Source organism: Dendropsophus ebraccatus, chromosome 8, assembly GCF_027789765.1.
Source record: "Dendropsophus ebraccatus isolate aDenEbr1 chromosome 8, aDenEbr1.pat, whole genome shotgun sequence".
NCBI lineage: Eukaryota > Metazoa > Chordata > Amphibia > Anura > Hylidae > Dendropsophus > Dendropsophus ebraccatus.
Genome location: NC_091461.1, coordinates 103,057,778 through 103,079,391, shown reverse-complemented (window position 1 = coordinate 103,079,391; position 21,614 = coordinate 103,057,778). Strand labels below are relative to the sequence as shown.

At 45.4% G+C, this 21,614-nt stretch overlaps 1 protein-coding gene across 6 annotated transcripts in view; it reads left to right on the top strand.

The window, feature by feature from the left end:
* The window catches only part of SZT2 (SZT2 subunit of KICSTOR complex), a 96,280-nt gene that overhangs the window by 8,037 nt on the left and 66,629 nt on the right, over positions 1–21,614 (top strand). For all 6 annotated transcript variants that reach the window (XM_069981292.1, XM_069981288.1, XM_069981291.1 and 3 more), the window contains exons 2-14: positions 8,110–8,235; positions 11,979–12,152; positions 12,331–12,501; positions 12,593–12,724; positions 13,234–13,372; positions 13,452–13,558; positions 16,549–16,759; positions 16,864–17,034; positions 17,603–17,828; positions 18,259–18,388; positions 18,474–18,616; positions 18,835–18,987; positions 21,121–21,235. In XM_069981292.1, the coding sequence (XP_069837393.1) occupies positions 8,110–8,235; positions 11,979–12,152; positions 12,331–12,501; positions 12,593–12,724; positions 13,234–13,372; positions 13,452–13,558; positions 16,549–16,759; positions 16,864–17,034; positions 17,603–17,828; positions 18,259–18,388; positions 18,474–18,616; positions 18,835–18,987; positions 21,121–21,235 (1,998 nt within the window). The remainder of the gene's footprint in view (positions 1–8,109; positions 8,236–11,978; positions 12,153–12,330; positions 12,502–12,592; positions 12,725–13,233; positions 13,373–13,451; positions 13,559–16,548; positions 16,760–16,863; positions 17,035–17,602; positions 17,829–18,258; positions 18,389–18,473; positions 18,617–18,834; positions 18,988–21,120; positions 21,236–21,614) is intronic.

The following is a 21,614-nucleotide window of genomic DNA, read 5'->3' as shown; positions in this document are numbered from 1 at the left end:
CAGCTCTGGAGTATAATACAGGATGTAAGTCAGGATCAGCACAGGATAAGTAATGTATGTACACAGTGACCCCACCAGCAGAACAGTGAGTACAGCTCTGGAGTATAATACAGGATGTAACTCGGGATCAGTACAGGATACGTAATGTAATGTATGTACACAGTGACCCCACCAGCAGAATAGTGAGTGCAGCTCTGGAGAATAATACAGGATGTAACTCAGGATCAGTACAGGATACGTAATGTAATGTATGTACACAGTGACTCCACCAGCAGAATAGTGAGTGCAGCTCTGGAGTATAATTCAGGATCAGTACAGGATAAGTAATATAACCTTTATACAAATGAAGTTTATTCCTAAGCGCTGTAGCTAGCTGGGAGGGAAAATGACAACTGAAAGTGACAATAAGCAAATATATGGACTGCAGATCAATCCTAAGATCATGTATAATGTATCTGAGACATAATGAGATACGAGCACATGATATATATGTAAATGAACAATGGTCCTACGTCACAGAATACTGATGTACTATAGCATAAAACACTGTGGCCGCTCAACAGGATCGCGCATCCAGTCATCCGAATGGATGGACGTGCATAGAAGTGAATACCTGTTACTAGCCGCACTGTCCTCAGGTTTGTGTCCAAGTGTTGGGATTCCTCTCTTGCATATCAGGTTGTTTGTGGTGGAATAAGAGATTCTAATGCTGCGTTTACATGGAACGATAATTCGCCCGATCGTACGGTTAACGATTTCGAAGTAACGTTTTTTTTTTATAACGATCAGCGTTTAGACAGAACGATATATTGTACGGAAAATTTGTTTTGCGATCACTTAAGCCTTTCTCGCACATAGGTAAAATTGGTGAACGACTGTTTACACGGAACGATCTGCGAATTTTTTGCGAACGAAGAATGATGATTTAAGAACATGTTCAAAGATCAAAATGAACGATTTCTCGCTCGTCGTTTGATCGTTCGCTGCCTTTACACGTACGATTATCGTTCTAATTCAATCCTTATCGTGCAAATTCGAACGATAATCGTTCCGTGTAAATGCAGCATAAGTGTTGGGGATGGGAGCGGGCCCCGGCCGGCAGCTCCGCTGCTAGCAAACGCCCGGCGTGATGGAATGAGTTCCAAGGAGTCCACGTTGTAGTGACGTCACTATGGTGGGTACAGAGGCCGTTCAGGATAAAAAATCTAACGCGTTTCATCGAACTCCGGTCGCCCTTGTCAGAGATGGTGTGGGCCATTGCGTTTCCTCCTTATATGGACTACTCCACCTATCATCTTCTTTCCTGATGCAACCATATTGGGATGAGTAGTGTTTAGAAACTTCAGTTCGTGCTATTCTTTGTCTTATTAGCACTAACTGAAGTTTCTAAACCAGGGGTCTCAAACTCAATTTACCTGGGGGCCGCTGGATGTAGAGTCTGGGTGAGGCTGGGCCGCATTAGGTTTTCCACCAAAAAAGCTCTTTCAAAAACATTCCAATGTCATCAAATGTTTTTATTTTTTCATCTGTTAAACCCCCTAGCCCTTCCCCACACACAGAACTATCACTCCCAGCCCTCCCCCACACACAGAACTATCACTCCCAGCCCTCCCCCACACACAGAACTATCACTCCCAGACCTCCCCCGCACACAGAACTATCACTCCCAGCCCTCCCCCACACACAGAACTATCACTCCCAGCCCTCCCCCACACACAGAACTATCACTCCCAGCCCTCCCCCGCACACAGAACTATCACTCCCAGCCCTCCCCACACACAGAACTATCACTCCCAGCCCTCCCCCACACACAGAACTATCACTCCCAGCCCTCCCACCCACACAGAACTATCACTCCCAGCCCTCCCCCCCACAGAACTACAGTATCACTCCCAGCCCCCCCCCACACACAGAACTATCACTCCCAGCCCTCCCCCACACACAGAACTATCACCCCCAGCCCTCCCACACACACAGAACTATCACTCCCAGCCCTCCCACCCACACAGAACTATCACTCCCAGCCCTCCCCCCCCACACAGAACTATCACTCCCAGCCCCCCCCCCCACAGAACTACAGTATCACTCCCAGCCCCCCCCCCCCCCACACACACAGAACTATCACTCCCAGCCCTCCCCCCACACAGAACTATCACTCCCAGCCCTCCCCCCCACACAGAACTATCACTCCCAGCCCTCCCCCCCCACACAGAACTATCACTCCCAGCCCTCCCACCCACACAGAACTATCACTCCCAGCCCTCCCCCCCACAGAACTACAGTATCACTCCCAGCCCCCCCCCACACACACACAGAAGCATCACTCCCAGCCCCCCCCCCCCCCACACACACACAGAAGCATCACTCCCAGCCCCCCACACACACACAGAACTATCACTCCCAGCCCTCCCACCCACACACAGAACTATCACTGCCAGCCCTCCCACCCACACACAGAACTATCACTCCCAGCCCTCCCCCACACACAGAACTATCACTCCCAGCCCTCCCACCCAAACAGAACTATCACTCCCAGCCCTCCCCCCCCCCACAGAACTACAGTATCACTCCCAGCCCCCCACACACACACACACAGAACTATCACTGCCAGCCTTCCCACCCACACACAGAACTATCACTCCCAGCCCTCCTACCCACACACAGAACTATCACTCCCAGCCCTCCTTCACACACAGAACTATCACTCCCAGGCCCCAGCCCCCCCCCCCACACACACACATAACTATGATACCCAGCCCTCCCCCACACACCACTATCACCCCCAGCTCTCCCCCACACACCACTATCACCCCCAGCCCTCCCCCACACACCACTATCGCCCCCCACCGAGAGTACTCTTACCTGAGGGCCGGCGGGGCGTGACTGCACCCAGGCCGCTTGTCCCCTTACTGATTGGCTGGACGTGCGGTCCAGGTGACGTCATGCTCCGGCACGGCGCAGGAGTAGAGCTGAGCGCTGCGGGAGGAGGGGGGCTGGGGTGCTGCCGGAGCGCCCGGGCCGCACTTACAGTAAACTTACCATTGAGGTGGGGGCCGCAAACTACTGTCCCGAGGGCCACAGTTGGATTGCGGGCCGCGAGTTTGAGACCCATGTTCTAAACACAACTCATCCCAATATGGTTGCATCAGGAAAGAAGATGATAGGTGGAGTAGTCCATATAAGGAGGAAACGCAATGGCCCACATCATCTCTGACAAGAGCGACCGGAGTTCGCTAAAACGTGTTAGTTTTTGATCCTGAACAGCCTCTGTACCCACCATAGTGACGTCCCTACAACGTGGACTCCTTGGAAGTCATTCCATCATGCCGGGCTTTTGGTAGCAGCGGAGCCGCCTGCCGGGGCCCGCTCCCATCCCCGACACTTAGAATATACTATTCCACCACGAACAACCTGATATGCAAGAGAAGAATCGCAACACACGGACACAAACCTGAGTACAGTGCGGCTAGTAACAGGTATTCACTTCTATGCACTCCCATCCATTCGGGTCACGGGCTGCACGTGTTTTATGCTATAGTACATCAGTACTCTGTGCCGTAGGGCCATTGTTCATTTACATATATATCATGTGCTCGTATCTCATTATGTCTCAGATACATTATACATGATCTTAGGATCGATCTGCAGTCCATATATTTGCTTATTGTCAAACCTATCACTTTCAGTTGTCATTTTCCCTCCCAGCTAGCTACAGCGCTTAGGAATAAACTTCATTTGTATAAATACTATCTAACCGGGGACACGGAACCCCCGTTTCCTTACAGCAGCTTGGTAGCAACTTCTGCAGTGCAGTGCCCGTCAGTGGGCACTTTTTTGATATTAAGTGCACATTATTCTTACGAAGTAATATAGCCTGGCAGCATGTTCACCTTAGTGCCCTAAAGGTATCTGGCCCCCTAAGCCTTTGTGATCAGCTTCCAGGTCCTGCCAAGCAGTCATGGCCCTGGAAGTTAATAACACATGCACAGCACTGACCATCCTGCCCTGGAGAGGGTCCATTCCTCACAAGGGTCCGTCCCAGCCATTAGTATCACACAAACCCGACACATCCACCAGAGCCATGCCTAGGATGCTGTGGTCTCCCCCCTTCCCTGTTGTACCCGCTGCTATGCCTCCTCTGCAGCCGCCTCACACCCAGGGATCCTGAACCTGCAACCTCTGCCTGCCGCAATCCTATCACCTGCCGTATCCTTCACCAGATGCTGTTCTATTGGTGCAGTACCACAGAGCCGCACCATGCACACACAGTGCAGATTACCTGCAGTTACTCACTACAGCACCCATCATTATGTATACACTACACCCCATAATTATATACAAACTATATCCCCATTATTATATGTACTCACCAACCCCATCATCATACAGTATATTATCATTACATGCACTACATCCCCCATCATTATATACACACTACAACTATCATCATTAATAAACACACTACAATGGTTGTAGTGTTTATATAGCAAAAGAGGTTGTAGTGTATATAATGCTATACTGTATAACAATGGGGTTGTAGTATATTTAATGATGATAAACTGTAAAATGATGGGAGCTGTAGTGTGTTTATAATAATAGGGTTGTAGTGTGTGTATAGTGATGGGGGGGTTGTAGTGTGTATATAATGGTGGTGAGGGGGCGGGCGCAGTAGCATTTTAAAAAAGGGCACCTCATAATAATCGTTCAATTATTGTTATCGAGGTTTCAAGTTTAATTAAACGTTATATTGATATAGGCCATTATCACCCAGCCCTGCTTAGGGCCTTATTATACGGAGCCATAATCTCCAAAATCAGGCCAATTTGGCAGATTGATCTGTGTAATGGTGTGTTAACACAGATTTATCTAACAGATTTTTTAAAGTGACACTGTCACCCCCTTTATTCATTCTGACATCTCTACACAGGTGTAATGGGTAAATTTAGCGGTTTTCATACCTTATTTCATATCATACGTCATGTTGTTTGTTCAAGTAAAAAGTGTCCTTTTATCAACTGCAGATTGTATTAAGTGGGCGTGACCTCGTGGCGGTAGCACCACTTATCCCCGCCCACACCGACACAGTTGGCCCCTCCCCCTCCCTGGGCATTGGAACAGGCTGGCCGAAAGGTCTAGCCTCCACCCCCTTTATGTCGGCCAACTAATGGGTGTCAAGGGGGCGACGGTGCCGTTGCGGGCGGGGCTAAGTGGCGCTAATGCCGCGAGGCTACGCCCACTTAATACAATCTGCAGTTGATAAAAGGACACTTTTTACTAGAACATAAACCGTGACGTATGATATGAAATAAGGTATGAAAAATGCTAAATTTACCCTTTACACCTGTGTCGAGATGTCAGAATGCAAAAAGAAGGTGACAGTGTCACTTTAAGCCAAAGCCAGGAATGGATTAGAAAAGAGGAGAAATCTCAGTGTTTTCTTTATGACCTGTTTCCTGTTTATAGTCTGTTCCTGGTTTTGGCTTCAAAAATCTGTCAGATAAATCTGTCTGTGTAAATGCACCATAAGGCTAGGTTCACACTACGTATATTTCAGTCAGTATTGTGGTCCTCATATTGCAACCAAAACCAGGAGTGGATTAAAAACACAGAAAGGATCTGTTCACACAATGTTGAAATTGAGTGGATGGCCGCCATATAACAGTAAATAACAGCCATTATTTCAATATAACAGCCGTTGTTTTAAAAATAACAGCAAATATTTACGATTAAATGGCGGCCATCCACTCAATTTCAACATTGTGTGAACAGATCCTTTCTGTGTTTTTATTCCACTCCTGATTTTGGTTGCAATATGAGGACCACAATACTGACTGAAATATACGTAGTGTGAACCCAGCCTTATGGTGCGTTTACACAGAGAGTTTTATCTGACAGATTTTTGAAGCCAAAGCCAGGAACAGACTATAAACAGGGTGCAGGTCATAAAGGAAAGACTGAGATTCCCTGTCTTTTGAAGTCCATTCCTGACTTTGGCTTCCAAAATTGGTCAGATAAATCTGCCTGTGTAAACGCATCATAAGGGTGCGTTTACACAGAGAGATTTATCTGACAGATCTTTGAAACCAAAGCCAGGAACAGACCATAAACAGGGAACAGGTCATAGAGGAAAGGCTGAGATTCTTTTTCTTTTTTAATCCATTCCTGGCTTTGGCTTCAAAAATCTGTCTGTGTAAATGCACCATAATAAAGACAAAGATCAGCTGATGAAATGTTTATTGGCTGATTGTTGTTGTTTATGCCAGCCTAAAAATCATCGGCTGCCAGGCACGTATTGCTACGTGTAATAGCGGCGTATGGCTAGTGACTATGTTAAAAAAATAATAATAAACTTTATAAATACCTCTCCGGGCTCCCTGGTGTCCTTCTCACTACTGCCTGCTGTTTGCAGCCGCCACTGGAACTTATTATTTTACACTAGGGCAAGGGCTGCACGGACATTGGTGTGTGTGTATATAAATATATATACATACATACATACATATACACACACACACAGCCCTCATTGCACAATTATCCAGCAGTGTAATAGGCCCTTATTTATTGTTTTCTTTGCTGGACTGCCTCTTTAATTCCTGCAGATCATGCCTATTTAATGAGGTTATCAATGTGTGAAAGCTTGAAGAGGCATCAGGTTATTATCTGAAATGTTTTCTTCAATCAGTAAATGTTTTCTAATGTGGAAAAATGTGCATCTAAAAGAAAGAAAAAATCCTTTGGATGTAATCTGATTCAAAATAGCATCAAACGTCACTGTGTCTGGGAAAAGATGCACAAGTCATGTACAGCTTTCCATCAGGAATGATATCCAGACTCCAGGTCATAAGATTTTCTGTGCATCACTTCTTGTAATATGTGATAACTAATATATCTACTATAATACTGCTCCTGTACATACATGTACTGTACATAAGTACAAGAATATAATACTATAATACTGCTCCTATATACAGGAATATAATTACTATAATACTGCCTACTATATACAAGAATATAACTACTATAATACTGCTCCTATATACAAGAATATAACTACAATAATTCCCCTCCTATGTACAAGAATATAACTACTATAATACTGCTCCTATATACAGGAATATAACTACTATAATACTGCTCCTATGTACAAGAATATAACTACTATAATACTGCCTCCTATGTACAAGAATATAACTACTATAATAGTGCTCCTAAATACAAGAATATAACTACTATAATACAGCTCCTATATACAAGAATATAACTACTATAATACTGCTCCTATATACAAGAATATGCTATAATACTGCCCCCTATATACAAGAATATAACTACTATAATACTGCTCCTATATACAAGAATATAACTACTATAATACTGCCCCTATGTACAAGAATATAACTACTATATTACTGCTCCTATATACAAGAATATAACTACTATAATACTGCCCCCTATATACAAGAATATACTATAATACTGCCCCCTATATACAAGGATATAAGTACTGTTATACTGCCCCTATATACAAGAATATAACTACTATAATACTGCTCCCTATATACAAGAATATAACTACTATAATACTGCTCCTATATACAAGAATATAACTACTATAATACTGCTCCCTATATACAAGAATATAACTACCATAATACTGCTCCTATATACAAGAATATAACTACTATAATACTGCCCCCTACATACAAGAATATAACTACTATAATACTGCTCCTATATACAAGAATATAACTACTATAATACTGCTCCTATATACAAGAATATAATACTATAATACTGCTCCTATATACAAGAATATAATACTATAATACTGCCCCCTATATACAAGAATATAATACTGCTCCTACGTCCATGAACTCAGCTTCTAGCGGATAGTAGGACTGTGTGTGTGGGGGGGGGGGGGGGGGGGGGGGGACGCGCTATCATATCTATGTGCAGTTCTAGGACATATTACAGGTTCCACCACTGACAATCTCCCTCTCAGTTGAAGATCAGGATGGAGAGACGCTGCTGACATGGAGTTGTTTGATGATTTTATGCCTGCTCTTTGCTGTGAGTTTTTCATGCTTTGTATTGTTGTGTCTCCTGCAGGTGGAGGAGGCTGGTCAGGTCTTCCTGCTGATGAAGAAGGATTACCGCATCTCTCGCAATGTCCGCCTGGCGTGGTTCCTCAGCAACCTTCACCAGTCCATTTCTCCTGTCCCTGAATCTGAGCTGGTGAGTTCAGGGTAAAAGGGCGGCATTCACAGGGCATTAGGGGGTGTTCACACTCTACACTCATAACCACTTTCTTACCACAATTTTGACAGACTAAAGACCAAACATTCGTTTTTTGCATCTCGTTGCCTCCATCCTTACGGATTAATCACATGTTCTTGTTTCTGATTTTATGTTCATAAATCCTTTGTTAATCTTATAATTCTTAAACTGCAGCTTTAAAAACATTTCTCCCTATGTTAAAAAAAAAAAACTTAGAAAATTCTGCCACATGATAAAAAAAAAAAATAATAATAATTATTTAGCTGTTTCTTACATTTGAAAAAAAAAAAAAAAAAAAAAAGAGCTGACAACCAATATGGCAGACAGTGCATCTCTGGTGTCACCTAACATTACTAGAGTCAAGAGAATCTAATCTCTTTTGGTATGGCACCTTCAAGGGTCCTATTATATGGGCCGCTGGTGGCCCGATCAATAATATAAACAAGCTGTGATCTGCTAGATAAGTGCTCTTTTACTGAGCCTATAACACTTCTCGATAATTGTTTAGCAAGGGCTGCACAGACTTCGAGAGAGAGAGAGAAAGGCAGAAATTAAAGGGGTATTCTGGGCAATAGTGAAAAATCCAGGGGATACAGGGAGTGGTGAAATCATAATAAAGAAGTTCTATTTACCTGTGCCCATGCCCTTGCAATGCAGCGTTTCCACCCCTGGTCCCTGGATGTGCTCCTGATCCTGTGATGTCACGGCCCACTCAGCCAATCAGGGAGTGAGGAGGAATACAGCTGCAGTCCCTGACTGGCTGAGCGGGTAGTACCACTAACCCCTTTGTATCGCTATGGCTGACACTATATCACTATAGCTGACCCCTCTATATCACTATGGCTGACCCCTCTATATCACTTTGGCTGACCCCTCTATCGCTATGGCTGACCCCTCTATATCACTATGGCTGACCCCTCTATATCACTATGGCTGACCCCTCTATATCACTATGGCTGACACTATATCATTATGGCTAACCCCTCTGTATCACTATGGCTGACTCCTCTGTATCACTATGGCTGACTCCTCTGTATCACTATGGCTGACCCCTCTGTATCACTATGGCTGACCCCTCTGTATCACTATGGCTGACCCCTCTGTATCACTATGGCTGACCCCTCTGTATCACTATGGCTGACCCCTCTGTATCACTATGGCTGACCCCTCTGTATCACTATGGCTGACCCCTCTGTATCACTATGGCTGACCCCTCTGTATCACTATGGCTGACCCCTCTGTATCACTATGGCTGACCCCTCTGTATCACTATGGCTGACCCCTCTGTATCACTATGGCTGACCCCTCTGTATCACTATGGCTGACCCCTCTGTATCACTATGGCTGACCCCTCTGTATCACTATGGCTGACCCCTCTGTATCACTATGGCTGACCCCTCTGTATCACTATGGCTGACCCCTCTGTATCACTATTGCTGACCCCTCTGTATCACTATTGCTGACCCCTCTGTATCACTATGGCTGACTCCTCTGTATCACTATGGCTGACCCCTCTGTATCACTATGGCTGACCCCTCTGTATCACTATGGCTGACCCCTCTGTATCACTATGGCTGACCCCTCTGTATCACTATGGCTGACCCCTCTGTATCACTATGGCTGACCCCTCTGTATCACTATGGCTGACCCCTCTGTATCACTATGGCTGACCCCTCTGTATCACTATGACTGACCCCTCTGTATCACTATGGCTGACCCCTCTGTATCACTATGGCTGACCCCTCTGTGTCACTATGTGTGAACCCTCTATGTCACTATGTGTGACCCTTCTATATAATTATGTGACCCCTCTATATCACTATGGCTGGCCCCTCTATATCACAGGTATCTGGCATTGTTAGCAGTGTTTCTTTGTGTATGATGAATATTTAGTTAGAAACATAGAAGACTGTCAGCAGGAAAAGACCACCTGCTCCATCTAGTCTAGTTGTGAGTAGTTCAGGACATGGAGGCTGGAGACTGGCTGCATCCACTACACACAGGAGAAGGTGCTTTATATGTTTCCTTATTCCCTCCCAGATCTACTGTACCCCAGGGCCCAGTGTGATAAATAAGTCTCCATTTTATGAAAAAAATGGATGTAATTGTGTGCAATATGTTTTTCCATTGAGTTCCACATTTTGTGTACATTAAAAGTAACCATTTAAAAACAGGCTGCAAAAATGCAGTGTGAACCCAGCCTTACTCTCTTATTCATCTTGGATATTTATGAACAGATTCACATGTTATTGCATGGTATTGTTCCTGTTGTCAGTGAGCCATTTGCCAACGCCTGGTGATGCTATCCAGTTAACAATGACAGGGTCAGAATATGTAGGGGCTCATCCTATTTACAAAGGGAATGATAACTCCCAGTCAGTTAACTATTCATTACCTACCTGAAAAGCCCCTATTACACGGGGCGATGTAGAGGAGCAAACAAGTGCTGTCAGCGCTCCTTTGCTCCTCGTTCCCTGCTTGCTGCCGGAGCTATTACGCACGTTGGCAGCGAGCGGGTGAGTACAAGGGGGGCTGCCCGGGTGATCGCTTGATCGTCCGTGCAGCCTATAGAAGATAGCAGCGGTCTGCTGCCGTCGCTCCTATTCCACGTAGCGACAGCAGCAGATCATTGCTATCTAAGTCGTTTGTCTTTCAACATGTTGAAAGACAACGGCTGATTGTTGTCTTCTTGTATTACACGAGACGATTATCACCTGTAACAGCCGATGTCTGCCGAATACAGCTGGTAATCGTTTTGTGTAATAGGGCCTTAAGGGAAGATTGTACAGCTCTATTGTATTATGGGTACCTAAACATATGTCAGCAAGCGGACAGGGCCTCCTGTTTCCATCCAGTCTCTCACCTGTTTCCAGGACCCATCCATGAAAAGTTAAAGCGACTCTGTACCCACAGTCTTCCCTCCCCAAACCCATTGTACCTTCGGATAGCTGCTTTTAATCCAAGTTCTGTCCACGGGTCCGTTCGACAGGTGATGCAGTTATTGTCCTAAAATACAACTTTTAAACTTGCAGCCCTGTGTCAAACTGGTGTGGCCTAGAGTGTCTGTGCATTAAGCTTGCACAACCTCTCGGTCCCACCCCCCTGCACTCTTCATCATTACTAATGCTCCAGGCAGGTATTCTCCTATTCCTCACCTGTGTGAACACTGCACATGAGTTGGATCGTTAAGGCACCTGTGTAGTGTTTAGACAAGTGAGGAATAGGAAAAGTTCTGCCAGGGGCGTCCTAATGGTGAAGAGGGTGGGGAGCAGGGATGGAGAAGCTGTGCAAGCCTAGGGCACAGACACTCTAGGCTACCCCAATTTGACACAGGGCTGTAAGTTTAAAAGTTGTTTTTTAGGACAATAACTGCATCACCTGCCGAATGGACCCCAGGACAGAACTTGGAGTAAAAGCAGCTATCCGAAGGTACAAGCGGTTTTGGGGAGGCAGATTGTGGGTACAGAGTCGCTTTAATGAAAAGTTCTGAAACTTTCTAAAGTCCTTTCTCTTACAGTCCATGGTGAAATAAACACTATCTTTTTCTTTGTCCTTCTCTCCTGGCTGACAATTCTTTTCAATATTGGAATATTGTAATTGTAATAATTTTATTGACAGCAGAGATGTGGAACATGGAAGTTGCAGAAGAAAGACTAAGCCTTAGTTGCACGCAGCTAACAATCCTCATCCTTGTCTCTTAGGGTCTACATGACAATGAACTAGAAGTGGTGAGCGTCATACCTCATGGCTGGCAGCCCGACGAGCCTGTCCGCCCCGGCCCCTTCCTTTTAGTGCCATCTACGTGGGTCACCTTCCTGGCACGGCAGTACCGCTTTGTGATAGAACTTGACCTCAGTCCATCTACTGTGATTGTGGTAAATGAAAGGCATTAATGGGACCTTATGGATGCTGGATTATCAGATTTGGGGGATTTTTAACATAACAGGGTCTGGGTGCCTGCCAAATGTTTAATTATGATGGGATATTGTCATTATTGCCGGTTTATCAGATTTTTGGCTCCTCCATTGTTAATGCCATTTTTTCTGGCTGTAGGACGACTCCACAGAGGAGATAATTTTCGATGAGATCTTCCATTCTCTCTCGCGCTGTCTTCTGGGGCTCCTCAGGCCGTTCCGTGTCCCAGGATCCAGCCTGGTTTTCCAGCCGGAAATCTTTGTGACCATCCAGGCCTATTCCTCCATCATCGGATTGCAGAGTCATCAGGTAACGATGGATGCCACGTCCTGCGGGTCACTGCTGCACCTTCCTCTTATTCTCCTGTGTGGCTCATGTGCTGCCTTCCCTATTGTCGCAGGTGCTTGTTCAGGGCTGCCGATTGGACGAGCAGAAGCTGCCGACGTTTCTCCAGCACGTTTACCTACAGTTAGGGGCTTTCGAGAACAAGATTGCTGAGACGCTTCAGCAGCAGTACCGTCCATTCTCTCAGGTGAGAGAATAACATTGTGTTATAAACGCACAGATATACACAAACTCAGCAGCCATAGTCATAAACTAGCTGCCTGACATATTGTCAAGACGTAGATATTCATGCCCACAGGCTGTAGAAACCTAATACTTCCCACAGCTAAAGAATTGGTGCTGTTGTATCCGGTCAAGAAAATTCTCTGTGAGCAATTTGTGCTATTAATGTGTTTAGTTCACAGACTGGATACAGTTGTAACAAACCCTCAGCTGTGAATAGTATTATGTCTCATAGAGGATAATTGTATGATTGCTGTGGGTCATGGAAGAATAGGAGACCTGGCCTTGAGATGCCCATTGGCTTCATTTATTGTCTTTGCTACTGCCAAGTAGCCCTTCAGCTGTTGCAAAACTACAGTTCTCTATGTTCATGCTATCATCTATTATGTGAGCATTGTAAGTAGGGGGTGGGTTAGCTGTGTACATAGAGAAGGTGGGTTACCGCTTTGTTAATTGCCTTGATTGATTTGTTAGGATTGCCTACCTCAGTATGGATACCAGCCACCCAGCAGAAAGATGGGCGTGTCCATGGTCACAGCCGACATTGGATTGGTCAGTATGATACGACAGGGGATCCTTGCTTTACAGCTGCTGCCAGCCAACTCCAGCGCAGGTAAGTGTGTTTTTCACACTGTCTAGTCAACATAGATTCCAGTGGGACAGGTGCATAGAATTGTACTTTACTTCCACAGGAATAATTGTGATCACAGATGGAGTCACTAGTGTCCCAGATGTTGCAGTGTGCGAAACGCTGCTGAATCAGCTGCGCAGTGGAACCATCGCCTGCTCCTTTGTCCAGGTAGTGGAATTTATCTTGTTTTATGATGCTGGCCTTCTTTAACAGATTGTTTGTGGATGGTCTGGTAATCATAAGGCTACACAAACGCATACTGAAGTAAGTGGCCGCAATTTGTTCCCGATGCTGCAGAGGGAGCATTGCACTAGTACCACTGTGATTTGTGTCCGTCATCCAGATAAAATTTTGACATAATGCAGAGACATTTCAGAAAGTTTAAAAAAAAAAAAAAAAAAAAAAAAAAATGGCCTTATTCAAGACCCCCTGAGTATTTTGAGCCGTTTCCCGTCTTTCTAGCTGCTGCTGTTCCATAGTTACAAGTTTTTCTAAAAGCCGATCTATATCCAACATGGCACTGGCCAGAAAAGTACATCTCCCACACATGCAGTGCTTATAGAAAAAAAAGGAAAAAATTGGTCAGCACTCCTAGAATACTGTTCACACTAGGCAGGAGCACGTTGCCATGACTGAAATTGCAAACACACAAAAACACAGAAAAATGCAACAGCTCACCGCAACAGCAAGATACAGACCCACCATAGACATGAAAATAATTAAAAGCAGCCCCCCCAACTGCCCAAAAAATTCCCACAAAAATAATGAGTCTCTTGGTTACTATTTGCAAACAGCGTAAACTGCCTCACCACGATAAGGTGGACTCATATCGAGGCAGACCCTACACTGTATGTACACTATGGCCTCTCCATGGCGTATAATACGCCTATGCTCTGGGCATGCAAGATCCGTCTAATACCTGCAAAAATAATTGCATCACCTGGGTGAGACAGGTGGAGTGCACGACCAAATAGAGGCAGCCACTCCCCCAACTGGAACACAGAAAAAAAAGGAAAAAATTGGTCAGCACTCCTAGAATACTGTTCACACTAGGCAGGAGCACGTTGCCATGACTGAAATTGCAAACACACAAAAACACAGAAAAATGCAACAGCTCACCGCAACAGCAAGATACAGACCCACCATAGACATGAAAATAATTAAAAGCAGCCCCCCCAACTGCCCAAAAAATTCCCACAAAAATAATGAGTCTCTTGGTTACTATTTGCAAACAGCGTAAACTGCCTCACCACGATAAGGTGGACTCATATCGAGGCAGACCCTACACTGTCTATGGTGGGTCTGTATCTTGCTGTTGCGGTGAGCTGTTGCATTTTTCTGTGTTTTCATGCAGTGCTTATGCCTGATTGGTCCATGATGTAGCAGAGCTGATATCCACAAGATATAGCAGAGGTGAGGTAAATAGGTAGCAGATTTGAAGTAGTGAGTCGAGATATTGAAGTAGCAGAGTTGAGGTAGTGAAATCGCGGAGTTGAGGTAGTGAAATCGTGGAGTTGAGGTAGTGAAAATCGTGGAGTTGAGGTAGTGAAAATCGTGGAGTTGAGGTAGTAAAAATCGTGGAGTTGAGGTAGTAAAAATCGTGAAGTTGAGGTAGTAAAAATCGCGGAGTTGAGGTAGTAAAAATCGCGGAGTTGAGGTAGTAAAAATCGCGGAGTTGAGGTAGTAAAAATCGCGGAGTTGAGGTAGTAAAAATCGTGGAGTTGAGGTAGTAAAAATCGTGGAGTTGAGGTAGTAAAAATCGTGGAGTTGAGGTAGTAAAAATCGTGGAGTTGAGGTAGTAAAAATCGTGGAGTTGAGGTAGTAAAAATCGTGGAGTTGAGGTAGTAAAAATCGTGGAGTTGAGGTAGTAAAAATTGTGGAGTTGAGGTAGTAAAAATCGTGGAGTTGAGGTAGTAAAAATCGTGGAGTTGAGGTAGTAAAAATCGTGGAGTTGAGGTAGTAAAAATCGTGGAGTTGAGGTAGTAAAAATCGTGGAGTTGAGGTAGTAAAAATCGTGGAGTTGAGGTAGTAAAAATCGTGGAGTTGAGGTAGTAAAAATCGTGGAGTTGAGGTAGTGAGGTTGAAGTGTTGAGGTAGTAGTTCGCTGGTGAGTTGCAGGTGGGGAGGTTACACAGTGGAGACGGGCACAGTCAGGGGGCACACAGTGTGGGCGTGTGTGTGTGGGGGGGGAGACAGTGCGCAACGGCAGCTGTCAGTGTATCAGTGTCCTTCACTTCAGTGGCCAGGGTTAGAAGATCTTACCCATCCCATTGAAGAGACAGGGGACACGTGATCCCGACACAGAGGGTGGGGGCCAGGAGCAGGGAGCGGTGTCATAGTGGACTGAGATTTGATGATTCTATGCCTTCAGTGGGAGTGAATGCATCTAGATAACAGCAAAACTGTGCAGAATTCATAATAAATTTATATAGGAAAGATGGAAAGCTATGGGTGGGCAACTTATCAATGCAAAAATGATTTTGGGGGGAATACCCCTTTAAGTTTTCATTGTTCAAAGGTACAAAAACATAAAAGTTATTAATTTTGTATTATAGTAATTGTAACATCCTGATGAATTAAAGAGGTGAAGAGGTGGAGGGGAAAAATGTGCCACAAAGTTATAGAGATTTGTAAATTCTATATAAAAATCAGCTGCTGCATGTCCTGCAGGAGATGGTGTATTCTCTCCAGTCTGACACAGTGTTCTCTGCTGCCACCTCTGTCCGAGACAGGAACTTTTTAGAGCAGGAGAGGTTTTCTATGGAGATTTGCTGCTGCTCTGGACAGTTTCTGACATGGACAGAGGTGGCAGTAGAGAGCACTGTGTCAGGCTGTAAAGAATACACCACTGCCTGCAGGGCATACAGCAGCTAATTAGTACTGGAAGGGCTGATTTGAAGTTTTCTCCGCAGTACCCCATTAGATTATCATATACATGGCAAATGCCATAGAAATATAATCTGATAACCCTAATTCAAACCCCATTCCAAAAAAGTTTAAAAAATAAAAAATTAATAGAGGGGACAAATTGCCAGCACCTGTTTTGTTCAGTATGTTCATCTTTTATTCACTTTCAATGATGCATCCAGAGTTGTAGTTCGCAGCCTTTCTTGATGATACCAGAATGCTTATCCTGCCCTTGTGCCCTCTTATTATAGGTCGGTGGTGTATACTCCTACGACTGCAGCTTTGGTTACGTTCCTAACGTTGAGCTGATGAAATTTATTGCCATGGCAACTTTGGGATCCTACCTCTCTTCTTGTCCCGAAGTAGAACCTGGACAGATGGACATGAATGTTTATCACAAGGCGTTCCTACCATATTCCTTTCTGCGCACAGGGGAGGCCTTGAATCCCGAGTATTACTGCGGTGAGCGCTGCTTGTCTCTTGATCTCCTTTATATTGCTGAACATCATCCTGTTTAGTCTGTTTTTGCAGTTTATTCTGATGCACATTTTGCCTTCTGTTTTCAGGCTCTCAGCACAAATTGTTCAATGAGCACCTGGTGTCGGCCAGCAGTAACCCCGCACTCGCCATGCGAAGGAGGAAACATGCGGAAAAAGAGGTGCACGCTGATATCATTAGCGTGGTCTCCGTACGGCTCAGGGAAGGCTACAGCATTCGAGAGATCCGCATTACAAAAGGTGATTTTTACAGTAGTCAAAGCCTTACCTACAAAATATAACATTACAAGAAGTCTGCATAGGGGGCTCAATAGGAGATACTGCTCCAGGGACTAAAGGCCCTATTGCACTAAACGATTATTGACTTTGCTTGGCCGATTACCTACCGCTCAGGCTGATAATCGTTTAGCGTAATAGCGCATGTTTAAGCGCAGCAATCAACCGAAATGCACGATCTTGGCCAACTCGATGTCTGTTCATGTAATAGCACAGGCAGCGAGAGGGGAATGAGGGGGAAGTGAGCGCTCAGCTGACAGGTCGGTGCTTACTTTCCACGAAAAATCGTGCTGTGTAATACGGCCTTTATTATAGATGTGCTACTGGAGACCAGAAGCAATCTTTTAATAAAAAGAATGGGTGATTGGCTTAATCCTGCCTGTAATCCTAAAGAAAATATTAGTCTTGTCTGTAAGAGTTTGGTGACCGACACATAGCATAGGATTTACCATTACATTCTGTGTATCAGAGATGCATTGATATCTGCATGGATGCAAGTTCATTTATGGATTTTTTTTTTCTCCATTCCAAGGGTCGCTGGAGGTAAAACTGGTTCTATTGTGGAAACATAACATGCGTGTCGAGTACCTTGCCATATCCCCGTGGCCTCTGGACCTCACCAAACGTAGCACAAGGGTGGAGGTGGTAATGGAGGGGAGCTATGATATCCTGCATGACATCAGCTGCACACTGAAAAAGCCCATCACCAGCATGTATAGGACCAGTGTTATACGTCGCTTCTGGAACACCCTGCAGAGGTAATGCAGAGATCACATCTAAGGGGGGACAATATAGACCTGTAGTGTAGTGTCTCCTGTAGTGTTAGTGTCAGATGTTCTGTGTAATGGAAAAACGGAGAGAGGTAAGTTTTAAATGTGAAGAACCCTTAAACAGGAGTGCACTTAAAGTGTTTGTAGTAGCTGAGTCACTTTGTAAACACATGAAATTACTTCTTTTAATTTTTTAATTCTTTATAAAACTCCTGAGCTGCACTCACTATTCTGCTGGTGAGGTCACTGTGCGCATACATTGCCTATTCTGTACTGATCCTGAACAATATTAGACCTCTCTTACACATGTTAGTAAGAGCCTGTGTGTGTCACATGCTTTTATTTTCTCCTGCCAGCATCTGGAGTTGCCCTTAGTTGCTGCCTTCTAATACAGTTGTTTGTGGTTCTTGTTTGGCAGCATCAGTCAGACAGATCAAATGTTGGTCCACTTAAAATCATTTGACAGCGTACCAGAGCATTTCAAGATACCGGAGAGCACCAAGAATGGGGTTCCTCTCTTCTACATCCCACCAGGATCTACAACCCCAGTAAGTCTGATAATTGGGGGTGCAGGGTATTCTGCATTGGGTTTGCAATACCTGCAGCCACTGTTCTCTTATGTTCCCTCTACAGGTGTTATCCCTGCAGCACAGCGACTCCGACTCCAGTCATTCACAGTTTGCATCTTACTGGAAACCCATCCTCTCAATGGATGCCAACGTCTGGCAACGCTGGCTACATGTGCACCGCATTGTTTTACTGCTGGAGCACGACCTGTAAGTGTAACGGACACATATGGGGCATGTACATATCTTCACTGTGCTGTACATGCCGTTCAAGCTCTCATTCAGTTCTCACCCAGTGTCCCCCAAATCCTAAATTGCTAGTTGCCTAGTTATGCAGCAGCGTAAGAAAACAGATATATGTGACTTTATAACCAGGCAGAACTATATTTCATATTCTTTAATTATGTTTTTTTCTTTCTCTTTTCCAGGCCTGTCCCTAAGCATCTTCATACTCCTGGGAACAATGGCCGCTATAGCACAGTTCTGTGTCGCATCTCACACACAGCGCTCACCTCGCTCCTTAGAGACTGGAGCAGCTTTGTGCTGGTGGAAAGTTATTCCTATGTCAAGTTGATGTTGAGGTACACACTAACCCTCTCTAAAAGAGAGCCGCTAACTTGAAGGGGTTTTCTAGCCTTGTATGTAATAAAGCTTAAGGCTATGTTCACACTATGTAAAAGTACGGCCGTTGTTGCCATCGGCAACAATGGCCGTACTTTTTGCAGAGTGGAACAATGCCTATTGTTCTATGGGATTCCGGCCGGAGCGTATACACATCGGGATCCCATGTGGACCCGCAAATAACTGACATGTCAGTTTTCTGCGGCCGCAATTCAGTGAATTGTGGCTGTAGGGAACCCTGTCAGTTCACACAATGAAGCGAGCGGCTCGGCTCGCTGATGCGCCCGCATTAGAACACTGCGGCCGGAAAGATCAGCCGGGATGGTCTGGGCAGATGATCTGGGTCACGGAACGGCCGGTCTCTTACGTAGTGGGAACAAGGTGTTGGCTCAGGATCAAGATTTATAACAGGTAGGGGAAACCTTCATCCCTCGCGATGTTCCAAAACTACAATACTAATCATGTTTAGCTTTGGCTGTCCAGGAATGATAGAAATTGTAGTTTTGCAATAGCTGGAGGGCTGATTTATATCATGTTTACAGGGTAGGTGATAAATGTGATCGCTGGAATCTGTCACATGAATAAAGTTGTGGGCTCCCCTACTGAAATTCAAAGCATGCACACTGTCATGCCATGCAAAATCTGTGGTTCTGGTGAGCAGAAGATGAGTACTAGGATATCAGTCTTGTGGTGTTGAATGAATTAGCTGTTCACACACTTAATGTCTGATACATAGAAATGAGATATACAACCCTATTCTCATGGTTGGAAGAGGGAAATTCTCATAAATTCCAATATGCTTTGGTTTTCAGTTATTCTTTTTTCCTGAATCTCTGCTTGCTGTCAGTGAGCCTAAGAATGGTTTGCTTCCAAAGACTGAAAGTAGTACAGGTCAAATACGTCATCCACTCTTTTCAGCCTCTAACTAATACATTGTAATATACAGAACAGTAGGTATTTATACCTAACAAAAGGGATTTGTTGTATTTAACTCACAAAGGATTGTTTTAACTGGATACAACTGAAGCAGACTGTCTGAGTGGTATTAGGTCTGTACAGACCTAATCCAAACTGCCTGGAATCTGGACTAATATATTCTCCCTAAACCGATACATTGCAATATTTGTTCACGATGTATTTGCAGCAAACTCTTTCAGCACTGAGAAGTCTTAAATCTTTAGGCTACAAACCCAATTGGCGGGTCTGCAGCGAGTCCCCTCGCTGCAGATCCCGGCCCTATACTTTTAATGGCAGACAAACACGCAGCAGGGATGTACATCCCTGCTGCGAGTTTGTCTGCAGCCCACCCCATTAACCCCCCGGCCGCCGGAGCTGATACTTCACCTGATCCCGGCTCCGGCGGTCCCGGAGCGGGGACCAGGTGAAGTATATGCTCCAGCCAGCCGCCCGCAGCCCCGGCCGCCGGATCGCACCCCCCCCCCCCAGCACCGATCGCACGCACCCCCACCCCCCCCCGGGCAGCACCGATCGCTTGCACGCCCCCGCAGCTCGATCGCCGCCCCGGCCGCCCGATCACCCCCCCTCCCCCCCCCCCCCCCCCCCGCAGCACCGATCTCTTGGGGGGTGGGGTGGGGGGGCGGGCGATCGGTTTCTAGCGGGGGGGGGGGGGGGGGGGCGGCCGGGGCTGCGGGCGGCTGGCTGGAGCATATACTTCACCTGGTCCCCGCTCCGGCTTGCTGAAGATATCGGGAACCGCCGGAGCCGGGATCAGGTGAAGTATCAGCTCCGGCGGGGTTAATGGGGTGGGCTGCAGACAAACTCGCAGCAGGGATGTACATCCCTGCTGCGTGTTTGTCTGCCATTAAAAGTATAGGGCCGGGATCTGCAGCGAGTCTCGCTGCAAATACGCAGCAAGGGGACTCGCTGCAGACCCGCCAAGTGGGTTTGTAGCCTTAAAGTTTTTAGTCTAGTCATGTAACAAGGATGTTTCTATGCAATGACAGCAAGAACATACCCTGGCCATGACCACTTACCCTGAGCATGAAAAGACATTAAACCTAAAGCATGAAAAATTCATATTATGAAGTTATTTAAAAAAAAACTTAAACTGTTCCTCTTTTAAATATTCACAGCGATGGGAATCAAACCCCCTCCTCTTTCTGCGTGGTGCGGATTATCTGGAAAGCCCCCTGCATGGTCCTCCGGCTGGGATTTCCACTGGGAACTCCTGCAAATTGCAGAATCAAGGTAAATTACCCTGAAAAAAACAGAATGATTTTTTAACAGTTATTAGTGTTTTGGCAGAGTACCTTACCATAGGAGGTATGATGTAGTGGTAGGTGCCCTGGTTAGTTCAGACCTGTGTTCCCCAACATGTTACACTCCAGCTGTTGTACAAGCAAAACTACAGTTACCATGATGCTATGATCATGCCTGGATCATCCCTTCAATTGGTCACTGTCATTTCAAACATCCTCCCCCCACATGGTAGCCCAAGTAATACCTTATCTTATTAGTAAATCCTTAGCCCAGGTAAGCGGCTCTAAAGTCTTGGCCACTAGGTGTCTCTCTTCTTTGCAGCTTGCTCTCCACTACGTGTTGTCAGGGAACTCTCGTCTGACCAAAG